Raw genomic sequence first — 27,103 nt, 5'->3', positions numbered from 1 at the left:
CATGAAGTTTGAAGTTGATGTCTTCAATGAATGTAAAACAATAAAATAATATAGATATATAAATATATCTATATATTTATATATATATATTTAGTGATAAAAGGTTCATTTAAGGAATATAAAAAGTTAGATATTATGGCATTGGGGACATTTCTGTGATATAATTTTGAAATCAGGCCAACAGTTTTTAAACAGAAGATTTTTTTAGTTTTCCATAAGAGACATATACATGTAGTGAAAAGTAGCCCGCCCCTGGTGACCATGTTTTTTATGAATCAACATAGGCCAGGGTGAAGGAATTTGATAGAGTCATCTTAGGCACATTTCTGTAGAATTATTTTGAAATCAGGCCAATAGTTTCTGAAGAGAATATTTTCAAAGTTTATCACATTTATTGAAAATGAAATAAAGTAAAGTGAAAAGTGGCTTTTGTGTCTGATTCACTCCAGACGAATTTTGCATATGGTCCATCAAACTATGGTTATATACACTAAACATAAGTCATTATTTTTCATCTATTAACCACATAACGTCAAGAAAAATCATGCTTACAGATTATTATTACTCACTGAAGGTGTATTTTAATTTGTGTACACACAGAACACTAAGTTTTCATGGCATTTTTTTATTCTGAAACACCAATACATTCCCATCAGTCCAGTAACATCATACTGCTTCAAAGCATACAATAACAATTATTTAGACAGCACAGTTATCGATAAGTCTGACCCCTTATATCACTATCAAGTCTTGTGTTCATGGTTGTCCTTGATATTCAACTACAACCCAGCATATCTGGCACTCCTTCCAACCAATGTCAGGACTCGTCCTCGTATGACTTAATGTAAATGGGTTTGGACTGCTGAAGCTTGCGCTGCTGGGCCTTCAACCTCTTCCCTGCCTTCGAGTGAAGCACATGCTGGGGAAGGTGGACCTGGGGGGAAAAAAACACAGTAAGGACATCACGGTCATGTTTTTGATATATATACAATGATCAAACACAAGCATGCAATATGCATATACATTCCGGCTTGTGGGTAAATAATCTGCCTTGTGGGTTATAATCAGCTTATGATTGCATTGCTACAGGAATAAAATGTATTCAGGCTTGTTGAAGAAATTTTTATTCTATTCATATCATAGTTTGGCACTCAAAAATATTTGGCCTAAATTGACTATTGACAGATAATCTACAGAAATTGGTATAAAATTCATTTTGATATAAAGCAATTCAAACGAAATAATAACACAAAGGTTTTGGAACATGACAGTCACCTCGTCCATGATCATGGGGCCTGGGAGCCTAATATCATTCAAAACTCATAAGTTGTGTCTCCATATCAAATTGTATAACAAAGTTTAATGTAAGATATTCAGCCAAGTCAATATACACACTACAACCTCATTGTAATACATGTTACCTAGTCTTTGTTGAATCCCGTCCAAAAAATTATAAACTTTCTAAAAAACTAACAATTTTACCATGGTACTTACAGGTCTTGGATAAGGGTTCTGGTAATGCATGGCTGTAACAGATTGAAATATCATAATTAAATAGTTTAAATAATTTCTAGATAATTAGATAATTCTGCATATGAAATCATTACAATTTTAAGAGGGTAGAAGGTCATTCACGTAAAGTACAAGGGTCAAAACATTGGAAATAGTGATACTTGCAAATTAAAATGTTAAATAATTATGAATTGATAGGCAAGCCAATTGCTTTTTTTAAATCTATTTTCATCCCTTTATTATTGACAACTTTAAACTACATGGTAGCACTTGTTGTGTTGTTTCTTCAAGTAAAGACTTTCCCTCACACACATTTATCTCTGTTAGCTCTATGCTAAAGCATGTTACTTTGGTGAAATGTGGTTGTCTTATTGATACTAAATTTGATAGGAATCAGTTTCTGGTCTATACAAACAAGAGCTGTCACAGAGACAGCGCGCTCGACTATTCCGCCGCTTTTCGGTGTATGGATTGAAAAGTTTTGGCGAAACATGCATGGATCACTGTTGGATTAGATTTCAATGCATTACATGATGTGCTGAGATATTTACATAAATTGAATTGGAAAATATTTGAGGTGGTACGCAAACTTTAACGTAAATTTTAAGTAAAAAAAGGGGCATAATTTTGTCAAAATGCTTGATAGAGTTACCTCCTCCTGTGTACAGGTTGGGGGCATGATGGTGAACAAGTGTGCAAAGTTTCAAAGCCATATGTCAATGGACTTTGAAAATGTTTTAGGTGGTATGCAAACTTTAACGTAAATTTTAAGTCCAAAAAGGGGCATTATTTGGTCAAAACGTTTGATAAAGTAACCTCCTCCTGTGTACAGGTTGGGGGCATGATGGTGAACAAGCGTGCAAAGTTTCAAAGCCAGATGTCAATGGACTTCTAAAATATTTGAGGTGGTACGCAAACTTTAACATAAGTGGTTACGCCAACGCCGACGCTCGGGTGACTAGGATAGCTCTCCTTATTCTTCGAATAGTCGAGCTAAAAATAAGAGGATTCAGCATCTTTGTCATATTGAGAGTTCGACATCTTTGTTACAAAGTTTTCACAATGTTGCTTTCTCTGGCCTTGAAATGAAGCGTTATCCTCAGTTAATCAAAGGTGTATTACCTCTCTAGATATATGACATAATATATTATTCCAGAAAAACATTGCTTACATCCATGAACAGTGAAATTCCAAAACTAATCTACAAGACATATCTAAGACATAAAAGATTTGTAGGAAGTTTCATGTTCTTTTGGAATATTACGTTTAGAGTTGTTGTTGAAACATTCCTAAAACAGTGACCTTGACCTTTGACACACTCAAATTTCAGCACTTGATATGAACCAAGGTAGTAGAAACAAGCAGGATTATCCAGTATGAGAGGCCAGAAGAAAATACCTCTGGCAAGGATCAGACCCAGAGCCTATTGGAAAAGAGGCATCGAAGGGCCAGCTTACTCTCCTACACAAGACCAAAGTGCTTACTTCCTAAGTCTTACCTAATTCAATTCTGGTTTCTCCTTCTTTCAAATGCTCTCTGATCAAACTTTCATCTGATAACTGCAAATAAATAAGCAAATGAATATCATACACAACATTTCAGAGAATACCATTTTCTTCATGACAAAATCTATAAACCATTTCATAAGGAAATTATTTTTGTGCATATATTATACCAGTCTGTGCAAATTTTGTTTGAACCCCTGGCCATTTCCACATGTTGAATAATGAAAACAAGAGCTGTCACAGTATGTGACGAATGCCCCCGAATGTGACATTGACCTATGAATAAGGTCAGTACATGAAAAGTTGATCTCGCCTTTACGTGTCAAATACATATGGCAAGTTATTTTAAATTGCCTCTGAACATAAAAAAATACCACCCATATTTGACAACCTACACTCTTATGTCCTTATATTCAGCATTCCATTGTGAATAAACACTAAGTGTATCTTTCACCTTAGAGGTAGGGACATGGGTCTTGCACACCACATGTCGTCTTGGTATGTCGAACACATGTGGCAAGTTATTTTAAAATCTGTCCATACAAGAGAAAGTTACAGCCGGGACATGACAACCTATACTCTGTGTCCTTATAGCAGCATTCCATTGTTATTAAACACCTAAGTGTGACCTTGACATAAGAGGTAGGGAAACGGGTCTTGCACGCGACACGTCATCTTGGTATGTGGAACACGTGTGGCAAGTTATTTTGAAATCTGTCAATACAAGGGAAAGTTACAGCCGGGACACGACAACCTATAATCTGTGTCCTTATATGCAGCACTCCATTGTGAATAAACACCTAAGTGTGACCATGACCTTAGAGGTAGGGACACAGGTCTTGCATGCGACACGTCGTCTTGGTATGTGGAACACATGTGGCAAGTTATTTTAAAATCTGTCCATACAAGGGAAAGTTACAGCCCTGACAAAACAACCTTTACTCAATGTCCATATATGCAGCACTCCATTGTGAATAAACACCTAAGTGTGACATTGACCTTAGAGGTAGGGACACGGGTCTTGCACGCGACACGTCGTCTTGGTATGTGGAACACATGTGGCAAGTTATTTTAAAATCTGTCCATACAAGGGAAAGTTACAGCCCGGACACGACAACCTATATGTCCTTATATGCAGCACTCCATTGTGAATAAACACCTAAGTGTGACATTGACCTTAGAGGTAGGGACACGGGTCTTGCACGTGACACGTCATCTTGGTATGTGGAACACATGTGGCAATTTATTTTAAAATCTGTCCATACAAGGGAAAGTTATTGAGCCGGACAAACGGACGGTACACTTTTAATATGCCCACCTTCGGGGGCATAAAAATGAATGTCAAATTTTGTACAGTATTATTAATAAATACAATAAAATCTTATTGACCAATGCTAAAATAATAGTATTTCTTAATGACCAGAAGAAATTTTACCAGCCTTATTGCCTTTGTAATTTCACTCATACAGATATACAGAAATTGCCACAACACACAATCTTCTACCTTCAGACATGTACATGTGTATCTTATAAGTCCAAAATCAGAGTGCAGAAAAGCAAACTCCAATGCCTCTTTTTTCAGTCATATTTGAATAATTATGAAAACCAGTATTTTGGGCTTTGATGTACTGTCTCTGTTTACATGTGTGTTTCAAGTTTTTTAATTTTAATAGCTTTTTATTTTGAGTTTTAGTTATGGCAAAGGCTGTGATTTTTGCACGCAGACATCATTTTAAATCCTGACAAAAATATCAAGGCGATACAAATACCTCCCGATTTTTACCTCAAAAAACAAGATGTAGAAACATGTTTATTAAAATGTAGACTATAATATTAACCTCCTTATTTTTTTTGAAAAGCTTCCTTGTTTCATCACGTATGTAACGTTTCTCTTCGTCTGTTGCACCTGGGTTGCCCAGGGAGGACTCCCATGAGTATGAAAGCCGAAACAGTTTTCTATAAAGTCCAAGCACTTCTTTTCTAAGGGACATGACTAGAAATATGACTTTGATTCAATGTAACATCATACCTGAAAAATAATAAAAAATATATATGTGGACATGTATGCATCACTTATATTCCCAGCAGGTTTTTGACATTTTGGCTTGGGAGGTGCCATAACAGAACTAAACAAGACTTTATTTCTAACTCTTACATGGACTGTTGATATTATTTTAACTCACTGACAAATAAGTGAAATTAACTTGACATGAATGGCAGCCTAGCTCGGCCCAGTTGCCAATTGAGTGGTTAAATGACAACTAGCATCAAGTTAATTTTGACCCAGCATGCATAAAGATATATGTTTTATGCATTTTTTCTTAAACTGTTAGTAACGCTTTTAGCCATAAAACATTAATTTTCGCACAGAAATATAAAAATCTGCGATCAGCAGTCAGCAGTCTTTCATCACTGGTTTGCAGATATTTACGCAAAAATTTCCTCATTCCAAGACAAACAAGGCAGTCTAAAGGACAGCTATTTCCCCCGCCATTGTTTTTTAGTATATTTTGTTTTTCTGGCAACCTGGTACGTTGAATCTGACCGAAATTGTACACAACCACTGGTCAAGAGTGGGAATATAGGAAATACAAGTTGTTTGATCGGTAACCTAAATATTCTTTGATCAAGATCGGGTCAAGGTCACTGCACATTGTCTCAATAAGGACAACATTTGTACAAAGTAATATGGTAATCCATCAATGCATAAGTAAGTTATAGTGCAGACACCAGCATGTGTTCTCTGACCTTTAAATGTCTCATGTGACCTTGACCTTTGAGGTATGGACCCGGGTCAAGGTAACTGCACATTGTCTCAATAAGGACAACATTTGTACCAAGTAATATGGTAATCCATCAATGCATAAGTAAGTTATAGCGCGGACATGAGCATGTGTACTCTGACCTTTAAATGTCTCGTGTGACCTTGACCTTTGAGGTATGGACCCGGGTCAAGGTAATTGCACATTGTCTTAATGAGGACAACATTTGTACCAAGTAATATGGTTATCCATCAATGCATAAGTTAGTTATAGTGCAGACACCAGCATGTGTACTCTTGACATTTAAATGTCTTGTGTGACCTTGACCTTTGAGGTATGGACCCAGGTCAAGGTCACTGCACATTGTCTCAATGAGGACAACATTTGTACCAAGTAATATGGTAATCCATCAATGCATAAGTAAGTTATAGCGCGGACATGAGCATGTGCACTCTGACCTTTAAATGTCTCATGTGACCTTGACCTTTGAGGTATGGACCCAGGTCAAGGTCATTGCACATCATCTCAACGAGGACAACCTTTGTACAAAGTAAAATGGTAATCCATCAATGCATAAGTAAGTTATAGCGCGGACACGATCATGTGTACTCTGACCTTTAAATGTCTCGTGTGACCTTGACCTTTGAGGTATGGACCCGGGTCAAGGATACTGCACATCGTCTCAATGAGGATAACATTTGTACCAAGTTATATGGTAATCCATTAATGCATAATTAAGTTATAGCATGGACACCAGCATGTGTACTCTGACCTTCAAATGTCTCGTGTGACCTTGACCTTTGAGGTATGGACCCGGGTCAGGGTAACTGCACATTGTCTCAATGAGGACAACATTTGTACAAAGTAATATGGTTATCCATCAGTGCATAAGTAAGTTATAGCGCGGACACAATCATGTGTACTCTTACCTTTTAATGTCTCGTGTGACCATGACCAATGCGGTATGGACCCGGGTCAAGGTCATTGCACATCATCTCAATAAGGACAACATTTGTACCAAGTTATATGGTAATCCATTAATGCATAATTAAGTTATAGCACGGACACCAGCATGTGTACTCTGACCTTCAAATGTCTCGTGTGACCTTGACCTTTGAGGTATGGACCCGGGTCAAGGTAACTGCACATTGTCTCAATGGGGACAACATTTGTACAAAGTAATATGGTAAAAATCAGTGCATAAGTAAGTTATAGCGTGGACACAAGCATGTGTACTCTGACATTTAAATGTTTCGTGTGACCTTGACCTTTGAGGTATGGACCCGGGTCAAGGTAATTGCACATCGTGTCAATGAGGACAACATTTGTACCAAATGATATGGTAATCCATCAATGCATAAGTAAGTTATAGCGCAGACACAAGCATGTGTACTCTGACCTTCAAATGTCTCGTGTGACCTTGACCTTTGAGGTATGGACCCAGGTCAAGGTAACTGCACATTGTCTCAATTGGGACAACATTTGTACAAAGTAATATGGTAATCCATCAGTGCATAAGTAAGTTATAGCGCGGACACCAGCATGTGTACTCTGACATTTAAATGTCTCATGTGACCTTGACCTTTGAGGTATGGACCCGGGTCAAGGTCACTGCACATCGTGTCAATGAGGACAACATTTGTACCAAATGATATGGTAATCCATCAATGCATAAGTAAGTTATAGCGCGGACACGAGCATGTGTCCTCTGACCTTTAAATGTCTCATGTGACCTTGAACTTTGAGGTATGGACCCAGGTCAAGGTCATTGCACATCGTCTCAATGAGGACAACATTTGTACCAAGTAATATGGTAACCCATCAATGCATAAGTAAGTTATAGTGCGGACATGAGCATGTGTTCTCTGACCTTTAAATGTCTCATGTGACCATGACCTTTGAGGTATGGACCCGGGTCAAGGTCTGTGCACATTGTCTCAATGAGGACAACATTTGTACCAAGTAATATGGTAGTCCATCAGTGCATAAGTAAGTTATAGCGCGGACATGAGCATGTGTACTCTGACCTTTAAATGTCTCGTGTGACCTTGACCTTTGAGGTATGGACCCGGGTCAAGGTAATTGCACATTGTCTTAATGAGGACAACATTTGTACCAAGTAATATGGTTATCCATCAATGCATAAGTTAGTTATAGTGCAGACACCAGCATGTGTACTCTTGACATTTAAATGTCTTGTGTGACCTTGACCTTTGAGGTATGGACCCAGGTCAAGGTCACTGCACATTTTCTCAATGAGGACAACATTTGTACCAAGTAATATGGTAATCCATCAATGCATAAGTAAGTTATAGCGCGGACATGAGCATGTGCACTCTTGACATTTAAATGTCTCATGTGACCTTGACCTTTGAGGTATGGACCCAGGTCAAGGTCATTGCACATCATCTCAACGAGGACAACATTTGTACAAAGTAAAATGGTAATCCATCAATGCATAAGTAAGTTATAGCGCGGACACGAGCATGTGTACTCTGACCTTTAAATGTCTCGTGATACCTTGACCTTTGAGGTATGGACCCGGGTCAAGGATACTGCACATCATCTCAATGAGGACAACATTTGTACCAAGTTATATGGTAAACCATTAATGCATAATTAAGTTATAGCATGGACACCAGCATGTGTACTCTGACCTTCAAATGTCTCGTGTGACCTTGACCTTTGAGGTATGGACCCGGGTCAAGGTAACTGCACATTGTCTCAATGGGGACAACATTTGTACAAAGTAATATGGTAAAAATCAGTGCATAAGTAAGTTATAGCGTAGACACCAGCATGTGTACTGTGACATTTAAATGTTTCGTGTGACCTTGACCTTTGAGGTATGGACCCGGGTCAAGGTTAATGCACATCGTGTCAATGAGGACAACATTTGTACCAAATGATATGGTAATCCATCAATGCATAAGTAAGTTATAGCGCAGACACAAGCATGTGTACTCTGACCTTCAAATGTCTCGTGTGACCTTGACCTTTGAGGTATGGACCCGGGTCAATGTAACTGCACATTGTCTCAATTGGGACAACATTTGTACAAAGTAATATGGTAATCCATCAGTGCATAAGTAAGTTATAGCGCGGACACCAGCATGTGTACTCTGACATTTAAATGTCTCATGTGACCTTGACCTTTGAGGTATGGACCCGGGTCAAGGTCACTGCACATCGTGTCAATGAGGACAACATTTGTACCAAATGATATGGTAATCCATCAATGCATAAGTAAGTTATAGCGCGGACACGAGCATGTGTACTCTGACCTTTAAATGTCTCATGTGACCTTGAACTTTGAGGTATGAACCCAGGTCAAGGTCATTGCACATCGTCTCAATGAGGACAACATTTGTACCAAGTAATATGGTAACCCATCAATGCATAAGTAAGTTATAGTGCGGACATGAGCATGTGTTCTCTGACCTTTAAATGTCTCATGTGACCATGACCTTTGAGGTTTGGACCCGGGTCAAGGTCTGTGCACATTGTCTCAATGAGGACAACATTTGTACCAAGTAATATGGTAATCCATCCATGCATAAATAAGTTATAGCCCGGAAACGAAATGTTACAGCCAGACGGAGGGACGAACAGACAGACTGACAGACGGACGAACGAAGTGCATTCCTATAATCCCCTCCCCACTCCGTGGCAGGAGATTAAAAACAAAACAAGAGCTGAGTGTGACCTTGACCTTAGAGGTAGGGACACGGTTCTTGCACGTGACACGTCGTCTTGGTATGCCGAAAACATGTGACAAGTTATTTTAAAATCTGTCCATAATATTCTGAGTTATTGAGTCGGACGGACGGACGGACAGACAGACGGAGGGTGCGATTTTAATATGCCCACCTTGGGGGGCATAAAAAGTTGTAAAAACGGTAAATCTGTGAGAATGCAGCTTTAACAATGATTATAATAACTAATTTACAGATTTGTTGTTGCTTGATTGATTGACAGACATTTAATATCAAGTGATGTTATTAAGACATTTTTAAGAAGTCAAAATATCAACTACTTTTGTTAGAGTCCCAGTGGCCTTGAGGTTGAGGAGCCGGTTAACTCATTTTTTCTTGACTTTACTGTCGAGAGTTTGGACCTAACTAAATACAAAATACTTATTTCTATATTACTGTATTTTGTCAGCAAGGTTGATATAATAGAGTAAAGTAATGTTAAAATAAGTGTTTTCAGGTGCATTACCAGGAAGACTATTTTTTGGTCCAAAAACATGAGCAAGTACCTTCAACAGAAATGGAGTGTTTGTTACTGTTTTGAATCCCTTTCTATCAAAACCTGGGTACTGGCCGATTTTTTTCCAAGAAAATAATTCTGCAGATGGTTTGTAATGGTAAGGCCAAAAATCAACAACCTGTGTTTCCGGTAACCTGGCATCTAAATCTTTTTTAGGGCAACAAGGTTAAAATTCAAAAATTAAATATATCATCGTTATTTTCGTTGTTTCTCTGTCTCTGGTCCCCCATCCCATGAGATCCCGAGAATAAACTTTCATTCCTGATATGTAGTGTATTACTGAGACACTTTGTCAACAGGAAAACAAAATGGCAGTGTCAATACTGTCAGTGGATGCCATAAAAATGCCATCTGCATTTTGCGGGCATAAAATGTCTGATATCATTTGTCAACAGCATTTCACCCTGTCCGATATCTTGGCAAATGCTTGTTATTGGTCCAAACATGTGGTTGATCACAGGAGACACATCTTGCTGCCTTTGTTACGAAAATATTCTAGATATTGTTCGAAGTGTTATTTATCCAAGTCCAAAATAAAACTTAATTTTTTCTTACGATTAGGTCTTGCGTATATCATGCAGGCTTCTTACGATTAGGCTTTGCATATATCATGATGGTTTCAAAACACATTTGATTTCATAAATCGTTACATAAACTTATCCTCAATTATCAATGGTTACTTATTTTGCCTAATTTAAGTCCCATCAACTAAAATCCAAACAAACACCTGCAAAAGTAAACTTATTAACACATGTATTGGAATGTGTCGGCTGCAGATCAAATGTTACAATTCATGACGTCGGAGCACGAGCGGTGATTAGATCAAAGGTGGGTGGCAATGGTTTGTATTTAAATCAGTCAGTCGGATACCGTATGATCCCATTTTACTCCCTCGATTGCATCTAGGCTGGTTAGAAAATACAATACAATCGAAAAAATAATAATCAATAATCCCCGTCTGAGTACCTTTATAACATGGTCGAAATGTTTGAATTCACTTTAAATATGAATGAACCTTTGATTGTATGAAAATAAGACACTTAAAATAAATCCTTAACCGTGTTAACTTGTTCAGTTACTGTGAAATCATTAATGTTCGTGGTTTTCGTGGGTGGGGTGATCCACGAATTCAAGATCCCATGAAATATAATCCTTTTATTCACCTTTTTAATTGCCTTATTATGTACATACTATGTCAAAAAAACGAGTCTATTGAAAAACACCAGATTTCATGGGCAATATTAGGGTTGTTTTATATGCGGATAGCCTTATTAGGCGGAAATATGGTAGTCAAAGGAAAGATAATGATTTCAGACATTTAAAAATGCTGTTTCTTCTGACTTTTTGTGAATTATTAAATGCTTAGATAAAACATAGTTGATCCGATGCAACAAAATATTGAATGATCCTGAACTTTAAAATCGCAAAAATGTCTGTCCGACCCTATTTTTTTCGCCATGTAACTGGAAACACAGGAATTTTTTATGGCCTAACTGTCCCACAACCCAAGTTATTCAAATCATACTGAATGATGCTACTTATTCAATTATTGCATTGCAACTGCAAAAGCTCTGGTTGTATGGTTACTGTTAATATATTAATAATTGCATTTATGAAAACAAAGAGATCATTCTCCATAGTTTCGGAAGTAAAGTAATGTAAAAAATGAAAGGAGGAAATCCCCATTCTGCTCAGTTTTAATGCTGACATGCTCATTAAATCCTGTTTATCCGAATAAAAAGTATCCGAAAAAGTATCAATATATAAGTGTTTATGACTGTCTTATAACGTTAAAGGGGCATGTCACAAATAAATGGAAATATGGTTATACCTTTAAAAAAATTAATGTTCAAAAATCATATGACAAATTGAATTTATTGAATAATTCGGCATTTTTACATCTGTTGCTTTTCTACCGGAAGTTCAAAACCTGTCAGAATTGTAGACATGCGCAATAACCTATGTTCCGCTTTCATTTGTCTAGAAAAATCGTGCAAATCAAGAAGACACTGTAACGCAGTGCAAAGATGTCATCTGGAAGAGTGGCTAATGGCTCCGTCAGTTCTCCGAAACGTTTAGATTTGCAGGTAAGCTAAGGTGAACGCCCCTCAGTGTCAGAATCCAAGGTGCCAGACTCAGAGTAGCATTGCTGGAACAAAACAAAATTCCCACACATACAGTACACACTATTTGGCTTATTTTTTTGTGTGAAGCGAGTGATGAAATTGTAACAATAAGTAAACTAATCAACCAGCTCCTACTTGCTCTACTTCTCAGCAGTGTGACGTCACTCGACGTGATATTCTGGTCGTTAGTGGCCGACCAATTCCCATAGTGAGGCGATGTGGACTCCCTTATGTTAAATCGACATGGATACATACATGCCATATTTTCTGGAGACCATTCAGGGGGATTTGTTCAGAAAGGCTGAATATTCAGTGGGATTTTGGTAGTATTCAGGGGGATTTTTTTAGCAGGTCTAAGTTGGCGAAATTTCAAAGTATTTTAAGACGCAAGTACGAAAAAAAGAAATTGCCATATTTTTGAAAGGCTCCCCAGGGGATTTTTCCAGAATTCCAGGGGATTTGGGTCACATACCAGGGGATTTTCATCATCGCCATGTAGCGCTATGGCGCACGTGCCAATTCACCTTGTTTACCCCTTTTTCCAGCACTTCAACTATCCCGGAACAACCTGTTTACGACCACCTAAGGATTATTTACATTTCAATCATAAATAAGTGATAATAAAAAATAAATGTTTGTGTGTACCATTTAAAGCAATCATTCATCTTTGAAAAAAACAAAAAAATAAAATCTGTTTCAATCGTCTGTTTTTTACATTTTGCATCCAAAATGGCGGCTGTGACATGTTGTATCTAACCTAGATACAACCTGTTTTCGACCATGGCCTTTAACATACATGTGATAATTACTTGGGTCGATTCCGAGACACTCGTCGTAATGTCAACGCAGACTAGGGGGGTCTGGGGGGCATGCCCCCACGGATTTTTTTTTAAATGGGGAAAGTCTGTGATGCATTCTAGAGCATATCTGGGGCTATTTTAGACGTTTTTAACGTCGGGAAAATGTACCTATTTTGATTGCCAAGACGTATTTTTTACTTGACATGGTTTGTTTTTTTTCTGCATTTTCTTGAAAAAATAAAACCACAATATATTTTCCCAGGCTTTAAATGAAGTGCTAACCAGGAGGATATGCAGTCTACTTTCGGTTTCATCAAAACATGAAATAAACAACTATACGGGCACCTGTTTTTCCTCGCTTTTGAGAACATGCGTTACAAAATATTTATTTTTTCATCACATTTAAAACGTTTGCAATTTATGACACACAATATTTTCCAGACGATCAAGAAGATTCTCCAGTCGATGAGCTTTTTTCCCTTTGGAGATGCATATAATTTTGATAGAGACGTGTTAACAATCGGCTGTATAAAGCGATCACGTGACTTACCATGGTCACGTGATTAAAGCACTCTATATAACCACCTTTTAACTCCATATCGTCAGTTTTATTTCGGCGTAAAAATACACAACGATAGTTCGAACAAAAGTTCAAAACACTAAAATTCCTTTTGGACGCGTAAGTTGTTTAAAGTATAACGACGTATTGGATTTGAAACTTGAAAGGTATATAGGATGTTTTCTGTGTTTTAATTTAGTTTTTTTACTCATTTTGTCACTTTCTTTGAACTTACCTTCATGCTCGTTTGTCGGTAAAATGTGTGAAAAATATCTATTCATCAATTAAAAGCTATCATTCATAAGACAAAGCAAATCCATATGAAAACAATGAATTTGTAAACGAGAACCCTCCCCGACTCGTTAAGCACAGCAATAGGCCAATAGATCAATTTTCGGTTGATTGACGGTGACCTCGACGAAACATGTACCAATTAACGGATTAGTGTCAACATGTCCTGTGTTTTACGACAAGTGTCCCGGACAGGCAAAATAGCTGACTTACATTGGTAAAATTAAGATAATCGATTCCGATATTTTTTTTTCGTTTTTTTTTTATGACTTTCCGGGACAAACATGCACCTTCCGTGACTCCGTGACAGAGATACAATTTCCGGGACAATCCCGGACGTCCGGGACGTTATCACATGTATGCCATTAACTATACTTCACCAAAAAAGTTTGTGCCCAATTATTTTCATTTTAATTTGTTTAACTTGTTTTAACTGTTTAAAGTATTTTATTTTTTAAAAAAGTAATTAAATGTTTACAGGGCTTTCACGAGGGGGCGACTTAGGCGAAGTGGTCGCCTAAAATTCCCAGACTTCGCCCATTTGTATCATCAAAGCGACATTGACTTCGCCGAAAAAATTAGCACATTGTAAATCTGTCAATCAGCGAGTATTTGGCCACTGTCACATTAGTCAAAACACCGCAATTAGCCATTCATAAAATTAGGTAATCTCCTAATCCGATAATTGGGCCATGTCATCCAATTACCAAAACATCGCCAGTAGGCGGAGCTATTGATGGTCAACCAATCAGAATGTACATTGAGAAGTCCCTGATCAAATGATATAAGTTCGTTTTAACCAGATTGTCAAGCATTAAAGAAGTTAAAAAGTAATTGATATATGTATTGAACAAACAATGCAAAACATTTTAAACATTGTTGCTTTTGAAGCAGACGGTCATAGCCATCTCGGGCCATCAGCAAGGTGGCGCTAAGAAAATCAATAACATGACTTATCAACAATTATTTGATTGGTTTTAGTGACATGTTAAAATGAAATGATAAAAATGATTTGTAAACACAAAAATATCTTCTTTTTTTGCTTTATGTTAGTGTTTACCGGTACTTACAGTATTTTTCTCCTGTTTATGACTTTAAAAAATAGGCGAAATCGCCATTTTGTCAGAACAATTTTCCGAGTTAATTTCTCAACCTCCCATTATGTATTGGTGAAATTTTCATCAAGAACAGTGATTTAAATGTCATTTGGTTCTTAAATGTCAGCATATTGAATATTATTTAGCCAGAGACAAATATATAACAGCATAGCTGAATGTGACATTCGTACCCATCCCGAACGTACCAAATAATGATTCGTCCCCCTACTATATTGACAGTTCATTTTTAAGGTCATTTTGATTGTTTCAAATCCTCTGCTGTCTTGGATATTGATTCATTTTAGATGCTATTTGGAGAAAAACTATGTGACATTGACAAATACACTTTTGCTGAGCCAAAAATGATACATTATTTGTGAACATTTTATATAGTTATAGCAATTAATTTGAATGTGAATATAAACTTAGGTGTGTGGTATGGCATAGTTTTTGTATCAGGTGTTACGAAAAGTATCACTTCTCCCTAAAGTCTCCCCCCTTCTCCCTAAATTGACTGAAGGGAGAAGTCACTTCTCCCAAAAATTTCAGCCTAGTGAGAGCCCTGGTTTACATATTTGCCATACACAGTGTACAAATTCGGCTTTAAATCCACTAGCCCATTCGGGCTACCAGATAGGAAATTTTACTAGCCCGAAACCACTTTCACTAGCCCAAACTTAAACACTTAAAAATTTCACTCGTTCGGAATAATTTTTGGAAGTTTAATTACGATTCCGCAACGAGTCCGATCATCTAATCTAGCGCGCTCATACAGTTTCAATAAATGCTCCCCAATCTGAACAATGTGTCAATAATAAATTATAGTCATACTTATATTAGTGTAGTCATCAAAAGTTCATTAACTAATAAAGTTTTCAAAAAGGTATTACGAGAAAAAAGAAAAAAAATATTTTCTGAACATATCATTTATTTAATGAAAAGAGTTATGCATGTACTGTAAGTTCTGTTATCCAATGCATCTTTGTCAAATCCGATATGCACCAGCGATAGTGCAATGACATTTTTCTCTTTTCAACTTTCAGTTTCACTTTCAAGTTTCAGAAATATCAACAAAAATATATGGATGTTCGTATTGCCAATATTCCTATAAATGTTCTTTAAAAATTAATGGCAAAGCTATTCAAAAGTATAAAATACAACACGTAGAACCCTACTGTACTGTACACAGACAACGAGTTAACTATATCCGACAGTTCTCCTTTTCACTTTGATTAAATTTGTCAGGAAGTAAGCGGGCACCTGTTTCCTCCGCATTTCAGACAACTTTTGTAGAATGATTATGTTCTGTTCGCATTAAAAACTTCAATATCTTTCTTTTTATTTTAGCTAATAAATAAAATATATTTAAATGAAATAAACAAAATATCAATGTTGATATTGCTATTTTAGCATTGTTGATTTTCATAGCCATCGTTGTTGTCAAAAACTGCCGACTTTATCCGTTAATTTACATAATGGGCGGAGTTTAAATGACGTCATAGAGTTTGACTGCTGCTATTAGACGCAGTTACTGGTTAGAAACTGATCGATAATTACTTGTCACTTTGGGCGTTAATTAATTTTGACATGCGCTTATATTCATTGATTAAATAAACAAACATTGAGCACATGGCTTGACCCCTGAATAGCAAAGCAATTAGCTTTTTTATCATCGTAAATTTCGGCGAATCCGACTACGCCGTTGTCACTCCAGTCGCCTTGAAGGACGCATTCTTGAATAATAAGGCTTTGCATATAAAAAAAACATGATGCGTAACACGTTTAATTGGCAGGTTTTTTTTTAAATCACAAAGAAAAAACGGTAGCCCGGTCGGGCTAGTTTCTGTGGAAAATTAGTAGCCCCAGCTGAAATTTGGTAGCCTCGGGCTATCGGGCTACCGCGAATTTCGAACACTGCATACAGTCACTTTAAAGTTACTTATCACCACAAGAGGGGCAAAGGAATGCATCATCTCTTCCAATGGCTCTCACATGGGTACAAAATGATAAATTCACCCATCATGAACCCTGGTATCACTGGCCTAACTCTGAATGAGCCTCATATGACCTGCCTAGGCTGCAATATGTATGATTCTATGATATCTGAGAGCCCAATTATATTTCAATATAGTTACCTGTAGATAAATTTCATTAATTTTAGATTAAGCAACATACCAAATTTTGATGCGCTATTAATGTTGTGCACTATACTAAGAAAACAATAGGGCATAGGTTTTAGGCTCTGAGAGATATGTTAAATCTGGCAAACAAAAAAACATGATTTTAAAGAAGTATTTTACACATGAAATCATTCTAAATGAAGGATTTAATTTGGCATAATTAAAAGACTTATTGGTGTTGTTTCAAGTAAAACTGAAGTTTTTTCAACACTAGCATTCCCATCCTTTTTCAAATGAAGTTTTCTGACATTTATAATGTTATGATTAACAATTGGAGCTTATTTTTACAGGAAATGACGCAAAATAGAAGTGTTTTACCCATTTTCAGGGGGGCGTCGAAAATAGGTTGTGGTCGAAAATAGGTTGTTTCGGGATATATTTTTATGAGACATAATTATTATTATGTTGCATAATAAAAGCACTCACTTGCAAAATACAATACTTCATAAAAATATATGTTTCAGAGACAATTTAATGGGCTTACCCTCTTCTAAAATTGGATACAAAATCTGCTGCCCATAATAAATGATGACTTTCAGACTAATAGAGAGAATGGAATGAATTATCAATATTTTTCATTTCTTCCAATTAGTCAGATTTGTTTGCATTTGATCAAAAGCAAATGCATAATTCTTTGTTTTAAGTTCATAAACATATTTCCTTTTGGCATTCATAAAAAAATATAAGCATCACCACCATAATAAATAAATACTAGTCATTTCTTCAAATTGTCTACTTTCAGTTTCTCTTCTGAAGTTGTGTTATTTTCTGATATTTGCGATGAAGGTCAATGTCGTGTATGTAAACATGTAGCCTTGTAGGTGAGGCATAACAAAGAACAACATTGTCTATTAGTTATTTTAATCCTTTTCTTTACGGATAATTTACTGTCACCTTTAAATTATTAATCCCTTTGATGACAATGACACATGTATGTTTTGAAGAAATCTTTAATTTGTTACATGTATCGTCTCTGATTGGATAAAAATTATAGTTAAACCAATGAAAATCGACCTTTTATCTGACCAGTCTATTTGACATTTCTTTTGCAAATTCTGTCAGTTTCAATCAAAGCAATGCATGAAATGTGCCTTGCTGATTAAGTGTCACCCAAAAGGTGTTGTTTTAACACTCCATCAGTTGATAATCCAATTAAGATTCAGGACAGGAAGGGCATTATAACTGTAAACAGGCTCATAAAAGTCATATAATTAAACCTGTGATAAATTTGTGTAATTAAAAACACACTTTTTTTAATTCCGGGGGATATTCATCCTCCTCCGGGGGATATGTCGAAATTCCAGGGATTTTTTCCCCCGCCGGGGGATATGGCATGTATGATATACAACCTCATCTGGAAGTTGGATACACGGAAAATTTATAATTTTCCTTGAAATTGGTCGGACAAACACTGTCTATTCAAAATAATCATGAATATTTACATTGCTGACCATCAGAAGTCAAATTTCATCGACGAAATAGACGCCGTAAAAAGCGCCGTGATTTCCCGGTCTTAAACCCGTTTTTTAACACTGCCTTTATAGTGCCGCGCGCAGAATAGCATGTTTCCGGTTGTTTACTTCCGATAATCCGATAAAAATGTCTTCGCGAGGAAAATGTGTGTTTAGAAGTGAATGGGAGGCGAATGAAAACTATAGACGATGGCTTCGTCCATTTAAGGCCGACAAGACAAAAGCGCTTTGTATTGTTTGCAATAAACTGTTTGACATATCAAATATGGGAGAAGCTGCACTGAAATCGCATGCGAAGGGAGATAAGCATGTAAATAACATGTCGAGGGATCAAAATAACAATGTTTCATCAAAGATCACTTCATTTTACAAGTGATTGTAAGCTTGCAGCTCTTAAACAATGTTAGGCAGGGTAAGTAACTAACACTAGCACCTGTATATCGAACACGGTATACACTCCTGGAAAAAATATTTTAAGTCCTGGAAAAGTCCTGGAATTTGATGATGACAAGTCTGTATGAACCATGCATGGCTTCAGACATACTTAAAAAAAAGTACTGAGGAAAGCTCTTATTTAAGCCCCTTAATTTTACCACACCTGATTGATTAGAACTCCTTTTTAATGTGTCAATACTGCCCTATTCAAGCTTATTAATGTACAGCAATTTGTGTAATATCAAGCTATTTATTAGCAATTTAATTGTCAACATTTTGAAGCCTATTGAAATATGTCTGTAACTATAGATAATAAATGAATCATCTTTTTTATTATTTTTATTTGTGATAAGGCTGGTCAGACAAGCTGGACAGACGACCTGCCTGTGTGTCACCACTCTGGTGTGGGCTTCTCGACCAACCAGATCTACCGGGAGGATGGAAACAGACGAGAAGAGCATGAGTTCGAGGACAGGAACTTCCACTTTTGGTATGTTCAATGGGATGTTATAAAAGGAAACACTTCTTTTTAAAAATTTGATATTTTCTTGTTGTAGCATGTATGCTTGTGATAGATATAACTATTTTATTGTCCTTAAAACAGCATATACAAGTCATAGAAATAGGATGAACAAGCCCAATTCCTTGCACAATTGCTTGGGATCAAATTTGTTAAGCCCTTGGACCAAAATCATAAAGCATCGTATTCTAACTTAATGCATTTCTTCAATTTTCATAATCAAATTTAATGAAATGTTTAAGTGTTTTTAACATTACAGTATGTGTTTTCAATGAAGTCACAAAACTGTGACTTAAGTTAGGATAATCATATGACTTAAGATGTGTAATGAATACCAGCTCTGTTATATAAAATTCAAAATTTTAGTTATCCAATAAAGCATTTTACCAGAGCTGGCCTTGTGCTGATTCAAGCACTGGTATACACAGATCTCATCACAATATTTATTTAATTCAAAAATGTCATGCTAACGAAGTGATGTCTCTGATGTTTATTCTATTTCTGGTCGCTTATTTTATCAAAATGGGAATGACCTCACATCCTATTACGCATTCTTTTTATTTAACAAATTTATCATATCTAACTGATGTGTATCACTAGATCTTTAAAGCTGCACTCTCACAGATTGAACGTTTTGACAACTTTTAAAAAAAAAATCTTGGAACAAGCCAATTTTTTGCGAAAATCCATAGAAACCTGTCAAATAAGACTGCTGACAAAAAATCAGATCGCAGATTTTTATATTTTCGTTAAAAAATTGATGTTTTATGTGTTTTTCTTAAACCGTTAGTAACGGTTTAAGCTATAGAACATTAATTTTCAAATGGAAATATGAAAATCTACGATCTGATTTTTTTGTCAGCAATCTTATATTATTGGTTTGCAGACTATGCAAAAATTTGCTCTTTACAAGACAAAAAATAAAAAAAAGTTGTAAAATTGGTATATCTGTGAGAGTGCAGCTTTAAGATTTGTCACAACAGTCTTTCTACCAATGAAAAATGCAGAAATATACCAAGCATTTATCTTACTATAATATACTGTTAAGTGTTGCCCATTCAATAGAAATATCTAGACAAAATTGATATCACTGATAAGAATGTTTTGTTGCATTATTCTTCACGATCTGTTTGCAATATTTTCTGTTGACCCACACAGCCAGGACAATGTGTACCTGTATGGTGTGTTTGACGGCCATGACAGTGCCCACGCCTCCAACTTTGCGGCCCAGAGACTGCCTGCAGAACTTCTGCTGGGACAACTGGCCGGCAAAACTTCTGACGAGGAGGTCAAGGAAGTCCTTTATCAGGTATCTTGTCTATTGTTTTGCTTTTGTAAGGGACAATAATTTGCTTGCAACACATTCTATAGGCACTTTATTTACTTTTTAACTTGGTCACTACTTGAATGTTTTAGGAAGGAAATGTTGACTCAACATGTAATTCTCACTGAAATTTCTTCAACTTAACAAGTTGCTGTTATTCAATCTGAACAAATTTGAAGTACAGTCGAAGCTCGTTATGTCGACTTTTTCGGGACCTAGTGAAAAAAGTCGAGATAACGAAAAGTTGACTCATCCGAATTACAAAAAATATCACCAATCCCAACACGTTGTAGTTGGATTGTACGATGCATACATCCACAATTGAACGGTCTTGTTAAATATTTTCGTCGTGAAAACAGCAAACTTATTATTGAAAAATAAAGTGAAACAAAAGAAGAATTATTTGTGTCAAATTTATTTCTTTTACATTTATGGATCACACAAAACACATATAAAACCACATTGCATACATTTGTACATTGTAAGATTTTATACCGGGTCCTTCACTGAATTTGTCAACCAGAGCAGTGGAACTAACATTTGACATTTAGAAGTTATTCTTTCTGTTCCTATTCGGGATTGATATCTAATCAATAAAATGTTCATGTTTTATACAATACCAAAGAGCTTGAGCAATAAATGTCTTTTTAATTAAATACATAAACAAACAACTTTAATTATTCGCACTTACCAATTACATTTTTGTATCCCCCTATTATGACAGTTTGTTATATTGACACGCACGGTATTTTGCGACATGCCGCAAACTGTCATGAATATTTTCACACCTACATCGATATACAGTTTGACATAAAGAACATAGGAAATGTGTGAAATTCGACCACTGGGACTGAAAAACGAGGTCGACATAGCGAAAAAGTCGAGATAAAAAAATCGACACTGTCTCAATAACTCTCTGATACACATTATTTCTTGGTTTTAATTGTAATATTGGGAAAAAATAGAGCTGATGTCAGATCATGTTCTGTGGTTTTACATTGTTTTGGGTTATCATAATAATACTCACGTCTATTACACAGCATGTATAATTTAGATATGAATTATTGCTTTTCAATCGCAGGCTTTTGTAGCAGTAGAGAAGAGTTTCTTTGAGTCCATAGATGAGCAGCTAGCAGCCAGGACAACGCTTCAGCTCCAGTTGCCGGAGGTGAGACTGATAGAGAACTACTTTTGTACATTGTCCTTTCAAATCTTGTTGTTAACAAATGCTAGAACATGTTGTTGAATTCAAAATTTGAGGGAGAGTAACTCCTCTAAAATCTGTGGCTATTGTAAATGCAAACTGTTTGCTCTCAGGTACCATCTAGAATGAAACAATTGCTGGTAAATACTTCAGTTAGCTGGGGGCTACAAGGATAATAATGCTTTGCATAAAGAGAACAACTTGTGTTTCAGGGTATTAGCTACCATGAGGCCTGTCAGACATACCCAGACATTATGAACAAGCTGCATACCCTGGATTCCGAGATTTCAGGGGGCACTACAGCCACAGTCGTGCTGATTTACAACAACAAACTCTATGTAGCCAATGTGGGTAGGTGGAAACAAATTATTTTTGAAAAGTTTGGTACTTGCATGGATAATCTGAGATGCATTTAGTAAGCATTGAAGTGTATTTTCCATGGTTTTGAGAAAAGGGCCAGATCCTTACACTTTTAAATAGTTTGTCCTCTTTTGTCTGAAATTAGGAGTTCCTTTAAAGAAAAATAGACAGAAAAGATAGAATACTGTTAAGTTTAAAGACACACAAACACTTCCATACAAAAACAGTTATGTCAGGGTCAGTTATTAAATGAGATGATATGAACTAAGAAAATGAAAATGTTAAATCCTACTAAAGTTTCTGATGTGAATTATGTTATTATACAAATGAGCAAAAGTGGCATTACAGAAAGACTGGTAAATGGCAGTGACAGCATCAGGGTTTACCATCAAGCTAAACATAATACAATTGGTCAATATTTCTTTAGCCTTATCATTAATTGACAACATTCTAGGTGACACGAGGGCGCTGCTTGTACGTACTGATGTAGATGGCATCATGAGTGTAAACCAGCTGACTGTCGACCACACAATAGAATCTGACCAGGAGCAGAATCGACTGCGAACCCTCGGGCTGGATGTGGACAGGCTTTTCACAATGAAGAAAATTGGCTCCTCTGATTGTACCAGGTGTATTGGAAACTTCCACAACAAGGGTGGCTACAAGGATGTGGACATCTTAAGGTATTGTTGATCATCTATTGTACATTGGAATATGAACATGAAATAGGGAAAGACTACAATTCGTAAAGTAAATATGGTTATATTTTTTGTTTTTTTTTGGTAGGTTTGCAAATGTTGATAAGTCATAAGGTTGTCTGTCTGTCGATCAGTAGACCATATTTTGTCCATGCAATAGCTTGGTTTGACCTACAGGGGTTGACCATGACTGGTTGATGGCCCATATTGTTCTTGTGGTCAAAGGTTACAGCCAACTTTCTTTAAAAACTTTGTCCGCACAATAACTCTTGTCTTGTCCACGCAATTACTTGCAATGTCCTAGGACCATCATACATCAGAGGCAGTTGCCCTTGACCAGTAGATGACCCCTGTACTGTGAGGTCAAAGGTTGCAGTCAGCAGTCTTGGGAAACCTTTATTCGCTTATTATACCAGTAGATAAATGGTTACAGTAAGCAGTCTTAGGAAAACTTTGTCCGCTTATAAGACCAGTTAGTAGATAAATGGTCACGGTAAGCAGTCTTAAGAAAACGTCTGTCTATAAGACCAGTAGATAAATGGTCATGGTAAGCAGTCTCAAGAAAATGTTGTCTGCCTATAAAATTAGTAGATCAATGGTCTAGGCCAGTTGTCTCAAGAAAACTTTGTCTTGACAATATCTTGAGAAATGTTTGTTGTACGACCATGAAAAATGAGTTGAAGATTGCCCTGAACCAGTACATGACACCTATTGCTTTTTAGGCTAGTAAATCAAACGTGAAATTCACTGTCAACTGTCTTTAAAAACTTCAAAGTTTGAAATGGGTGTCTTCACTTTCCTGAAAAATTTGTACAACCATTTATAATCCATACAAATCTTTTTTAAACTCCTTTATTCACACGTTTCTGACTAAGTGGCATTAAGGGGTCATAATGTTATAAATACATCCCTAGTTCTAACAGGGTTTTTTCTGGCTTTAAGGTAAGATGGCAGTGATTTTTTACAATTTACTGCCTTCTAAAGGCTGTTTCCCCTTGTGAAAACTGTCCCAATTTGATAAAAGCAGATTACATTCATGATTGAAAAAGCAATGAATTTCTTAAAATATAAACAAAATTTTGACAAGACATACTCTTTCACAGCAAAATGTATGCATAAGAAAGTTAAAAAATGTATGATTGCCATTATATTAGCTATTTTGGCCTGATTTTGAATTTTTCCCAAAGTAATCTTTTTTTCCAAATTTGCAAGGTACAGGCAGTAAAAATAATTCCCCAAAAATCACTGGATGGTGCTTAAAAGCATGTTTACTGAAAATGAAAATTTCGGAGGTTAGTCAGGTTACATCATAATTTTTGTGAAAACTCATTTAACTTTAAATTTCAGGGACATTTTCAACGGGATAAATGCTTGTAAATCGTGTTATAAAGAGTTAAAAAAGAGTCAAAGTAACAGTTAATTGCCTTGGTGTCAACATTGTTGGCAGAATCATAAACTCCCAATGACATAACATATACATGCACTGCTTTGTGTTGCTGATCACTTTCAATGGTTATGATAATTGTAGTTTTACTCTTTGGCAACTGAGTAAAATGGAAGAGCATGAGGTTTAATAATGTTTGTCATAAGACAATGTTTTTGTTTACAGTCCAGCTGTACAGGAACCAGTTATAGCAGAGCCACATGTTACCGGTGGTTTTCCTGTGGATAGCTCCACCAGCTTTCTCATCATTATGTCTGACGGGCTTTACCATGCTTTACAAGATGCTACGGAGACTGCCACTGAGAACACGGAGGTGTCATCCATGGTCGCCCAGGAGTTCAATAACCAATCCACCCTGAATGGCGTGGCACAGGCTTGTGTGGATAAGGTTGTACGGATTCACCATGACACTTTTATGGTGGGCAATGGAGATGTGAAAGCAAAGTGCCATAAGAGGGGGGATATTACACTTCTTGTAAGAAACTTTAACCTTAAACTTGCAAATTCTATTGGTACTCCAACAGGAGCAAACAGATTTCTACCAGTGTCTGTTCCTTACTACCCTTCCGGACCAAGACCAAGTGTTCCACCATCTATTTCTCTGCCAGATTCTTCCCCAGTCAACTTCAGCAGTGATAACACCTCACAGGACGAGGCTACAACCCCTGTCGCCTCTGGTCAAAGTCCCCCTCACACTCTTGCTGGACCAAGTCCCGCAATGGACTTACTTGACACTAACCGTGATCAGACCAGAGACTCCCAAGCTAGCACAAGCACCTATAGCACCAACTCAACTCAGAGTAGCGAAGAAACCAGATTTCGTAGTAGGTTTTACAAACATGAAAAATTAGAACTTGATGAAAATGGCAAAGTTGCAGCCTATGTTGATTTTTCAGACTTTTATCGTGCCATCGAGGCCATGACTGACTCTCAGCGTGAAACATTGAACAACGAAACAAAACCGAAGTCTGGGTATGAGACAATCGCAGAAGAACCGTCATCATCGTCAGCCACAAGTCCAGTGACATCCCAGCCCTCCCCCAGTACTTCAGCATCAACATCAGAGTTGACATAGTTTTGTGAAGTACTTATAGTACTTGTGAACTGCTATAAATGTAGAATGTTAACATTAAGCAAGGTCCTTTCTTTGCCAAAACGTTATTTGTGACAACACTAATGACTATCTTAAAATCAGTTATGGTAATTAATATTTTCTTGGGTATTAAATATAAAGCCCAATAGATTTACGGAGAAACCTTTGCTAAATTTAAAGAAACAAAAGTAATTGTTTAAAAAAAACTGTATCTGTGAAACATATGGTGTATAATACTTTTTAAAGGTTGCATAGAACTTCTATCATGACTTTTCCATTGCATCTAATAGGGCACTGACCCCTATGAAAACCCTCTCTTTATAGGGGTAGTAGAAAAATTGACTATAATACAGGGCTTATCCTAGACAGAAATGTTAGGGAGAAGTGAGATCAGGGGAGGGTGTGGGAGTGGGGTTCCCCAACCGCAATCCCCCTCCCTTAAGTAGGAAAATTTGGAGATTTGAAATGTCCTGGACATCTTTTCTATGCATTCAAATAGGTGTTATTCTTTTTTTTTTAAATGGTCATACTAGTTGTTTTTAGTTGGTATTATACTGTTGTATTTTCCTTTAAAGATAAAATAATGCAAGTTTCAAACATTTTATTACATGCAAACATATCATTGATAAAATCACATTCATAGAATAATATCATAGGGTAATTTAATCATTTGCATGCATTTATATAACCACATAAATATATCGGAATTTAAATACTGCATAAATAAATCAAATAATCTAATACAAACAGAACTAGCTCAATATCAAACAAAATGTCATCAATTTAAAAAAAAAGAGTAGTCGATATATCATCACATCTTGGCTCTCAAGACAAGAAGCACTATATAATATACTACTAGTTTTCATATGAAAAAGTTTTCTTTGCTTTGCACTTTTCCACTTGAGTAGAGCTCATTTGAAGTCAAACTGATTCATGGGTGGTCCATCCTCCCTTATTCTCATCAGAGTGTTCAGGGGTTTGTTGTTCAGAGGTTTCGAAGCCGTGTCATAATGCGATCCTGTGTAGAGAACCCACGCTCGCACTGAACACTACTCATAGGAATAGCGGAACAGCACTTTAAGATAATAACAATGTTTGGCAGTTCAAACTTGCACATACATGCTATGGTTATATCCAACAGTCCAAGTGTAGGGTAGGCCTTGGCCACTAGTCTCTTGTACTCCAAATACTCTGACAAGCACATCTCTGGACTGCCTATGTATGGTTTGAAGTGTTCAACAATGCACTTAAACTCAAGTCATCCATACTTCGCAATTGACAAAAACTGGCAATACTGTCGGGAACCAGCAACATCATTTTAACCACATTTGATATGTCCTGAAATCGTTCCTGTACATTCTCTACAACTCCCATTATGTACTTGGGGCCCAGTCTCTCTATCAGTCCTTTCTATTGAGTGTGGTACTTCAGCTCCGGCTTGTACCCTGC

General features: G+C 36.6%; 2 protein-coding genes across 3 annotated transcripts; one reads left to right on the top strand and one right to left on the bottom strand.

Moving 5' to 3' along the window:
* Positions 1–357: 357 nt before the first annotated feature.
* On the bottom strand, positions 358–12,013 carry LOC128212535 (LYR motif-containing protein 1-like). Of its 2 annotated transcripts, none has more exons than XM_052918035.1 (5): positions 11,951–12,003; positions 4,856–5,046; positions 3,011–3,071; positions 1,495–1,526; positions 358–934 (listed from the first exon to the last, which is right to left on the bottom strand). In XM_052918035.1, the coding sequence occupies exons 2-5, from the start codon at positions 5,006–5,008 to the stop codon at positions 818–820; spliced, it is 363 nt and encodes a 120-aa protein (XP_052773995.1). In that variant the 5' UTR covers positions 5,009–5,046; positions 11,951–12,003; the 3' UTR covers positions 358–817. The 2 variants fall into 2 exon arrangements, with proteins under 2 accessions (XP_052773995.1, XP_052773986.1); XM_052918026.1 differs by having other exon boundaries at positions 363–934; positions 11,883–12,013.
* On the top strand, positions 12,005–25,917 carry LOC128212527 (TGF-beta-activated kinase 1 and MAP3K7-binding protein 1-like). The gene is made up of 7 exons (XM_052918014.1): positions 12,005–12,138; positions 19,365–19,501; positions 20,690–20,840; positions 21,937–22,023; positions 22,272–22,410; positions 22,874–23,102; positions 24,727–25,917. Exons 1-7 carry the CDS (start codon positions 12,079–12,081, stop codon positions 25,634–25,636), a joined length of 1,713 nt encoding a protein of 570 aa, XP_052773974.1. The 5' UTR covers positions 12,005–12,078; the 3' UTR covers positions 25,637–25,917.
* The last annotated feature ends 1,186 nt before the right edge of the window (positions 25,918–27,103 follow it).

The sequence above is a fragment of the Mya arenaria genome, chromosome 2 (assembly GCF_026914265.1).
Source record: "Mya arenaria isolate MELC-2E11 chromosome 2, ASM2691426v1".
Taxonomy (NCBI): Eukaryota; Metazoa; Mollusca; class Bivalvia; order Myida; family Myidae; genus Mya; species Mya arenaria.
This window is presented reverse-complemented; position numbering and strand designations above follow the sequence as displayed.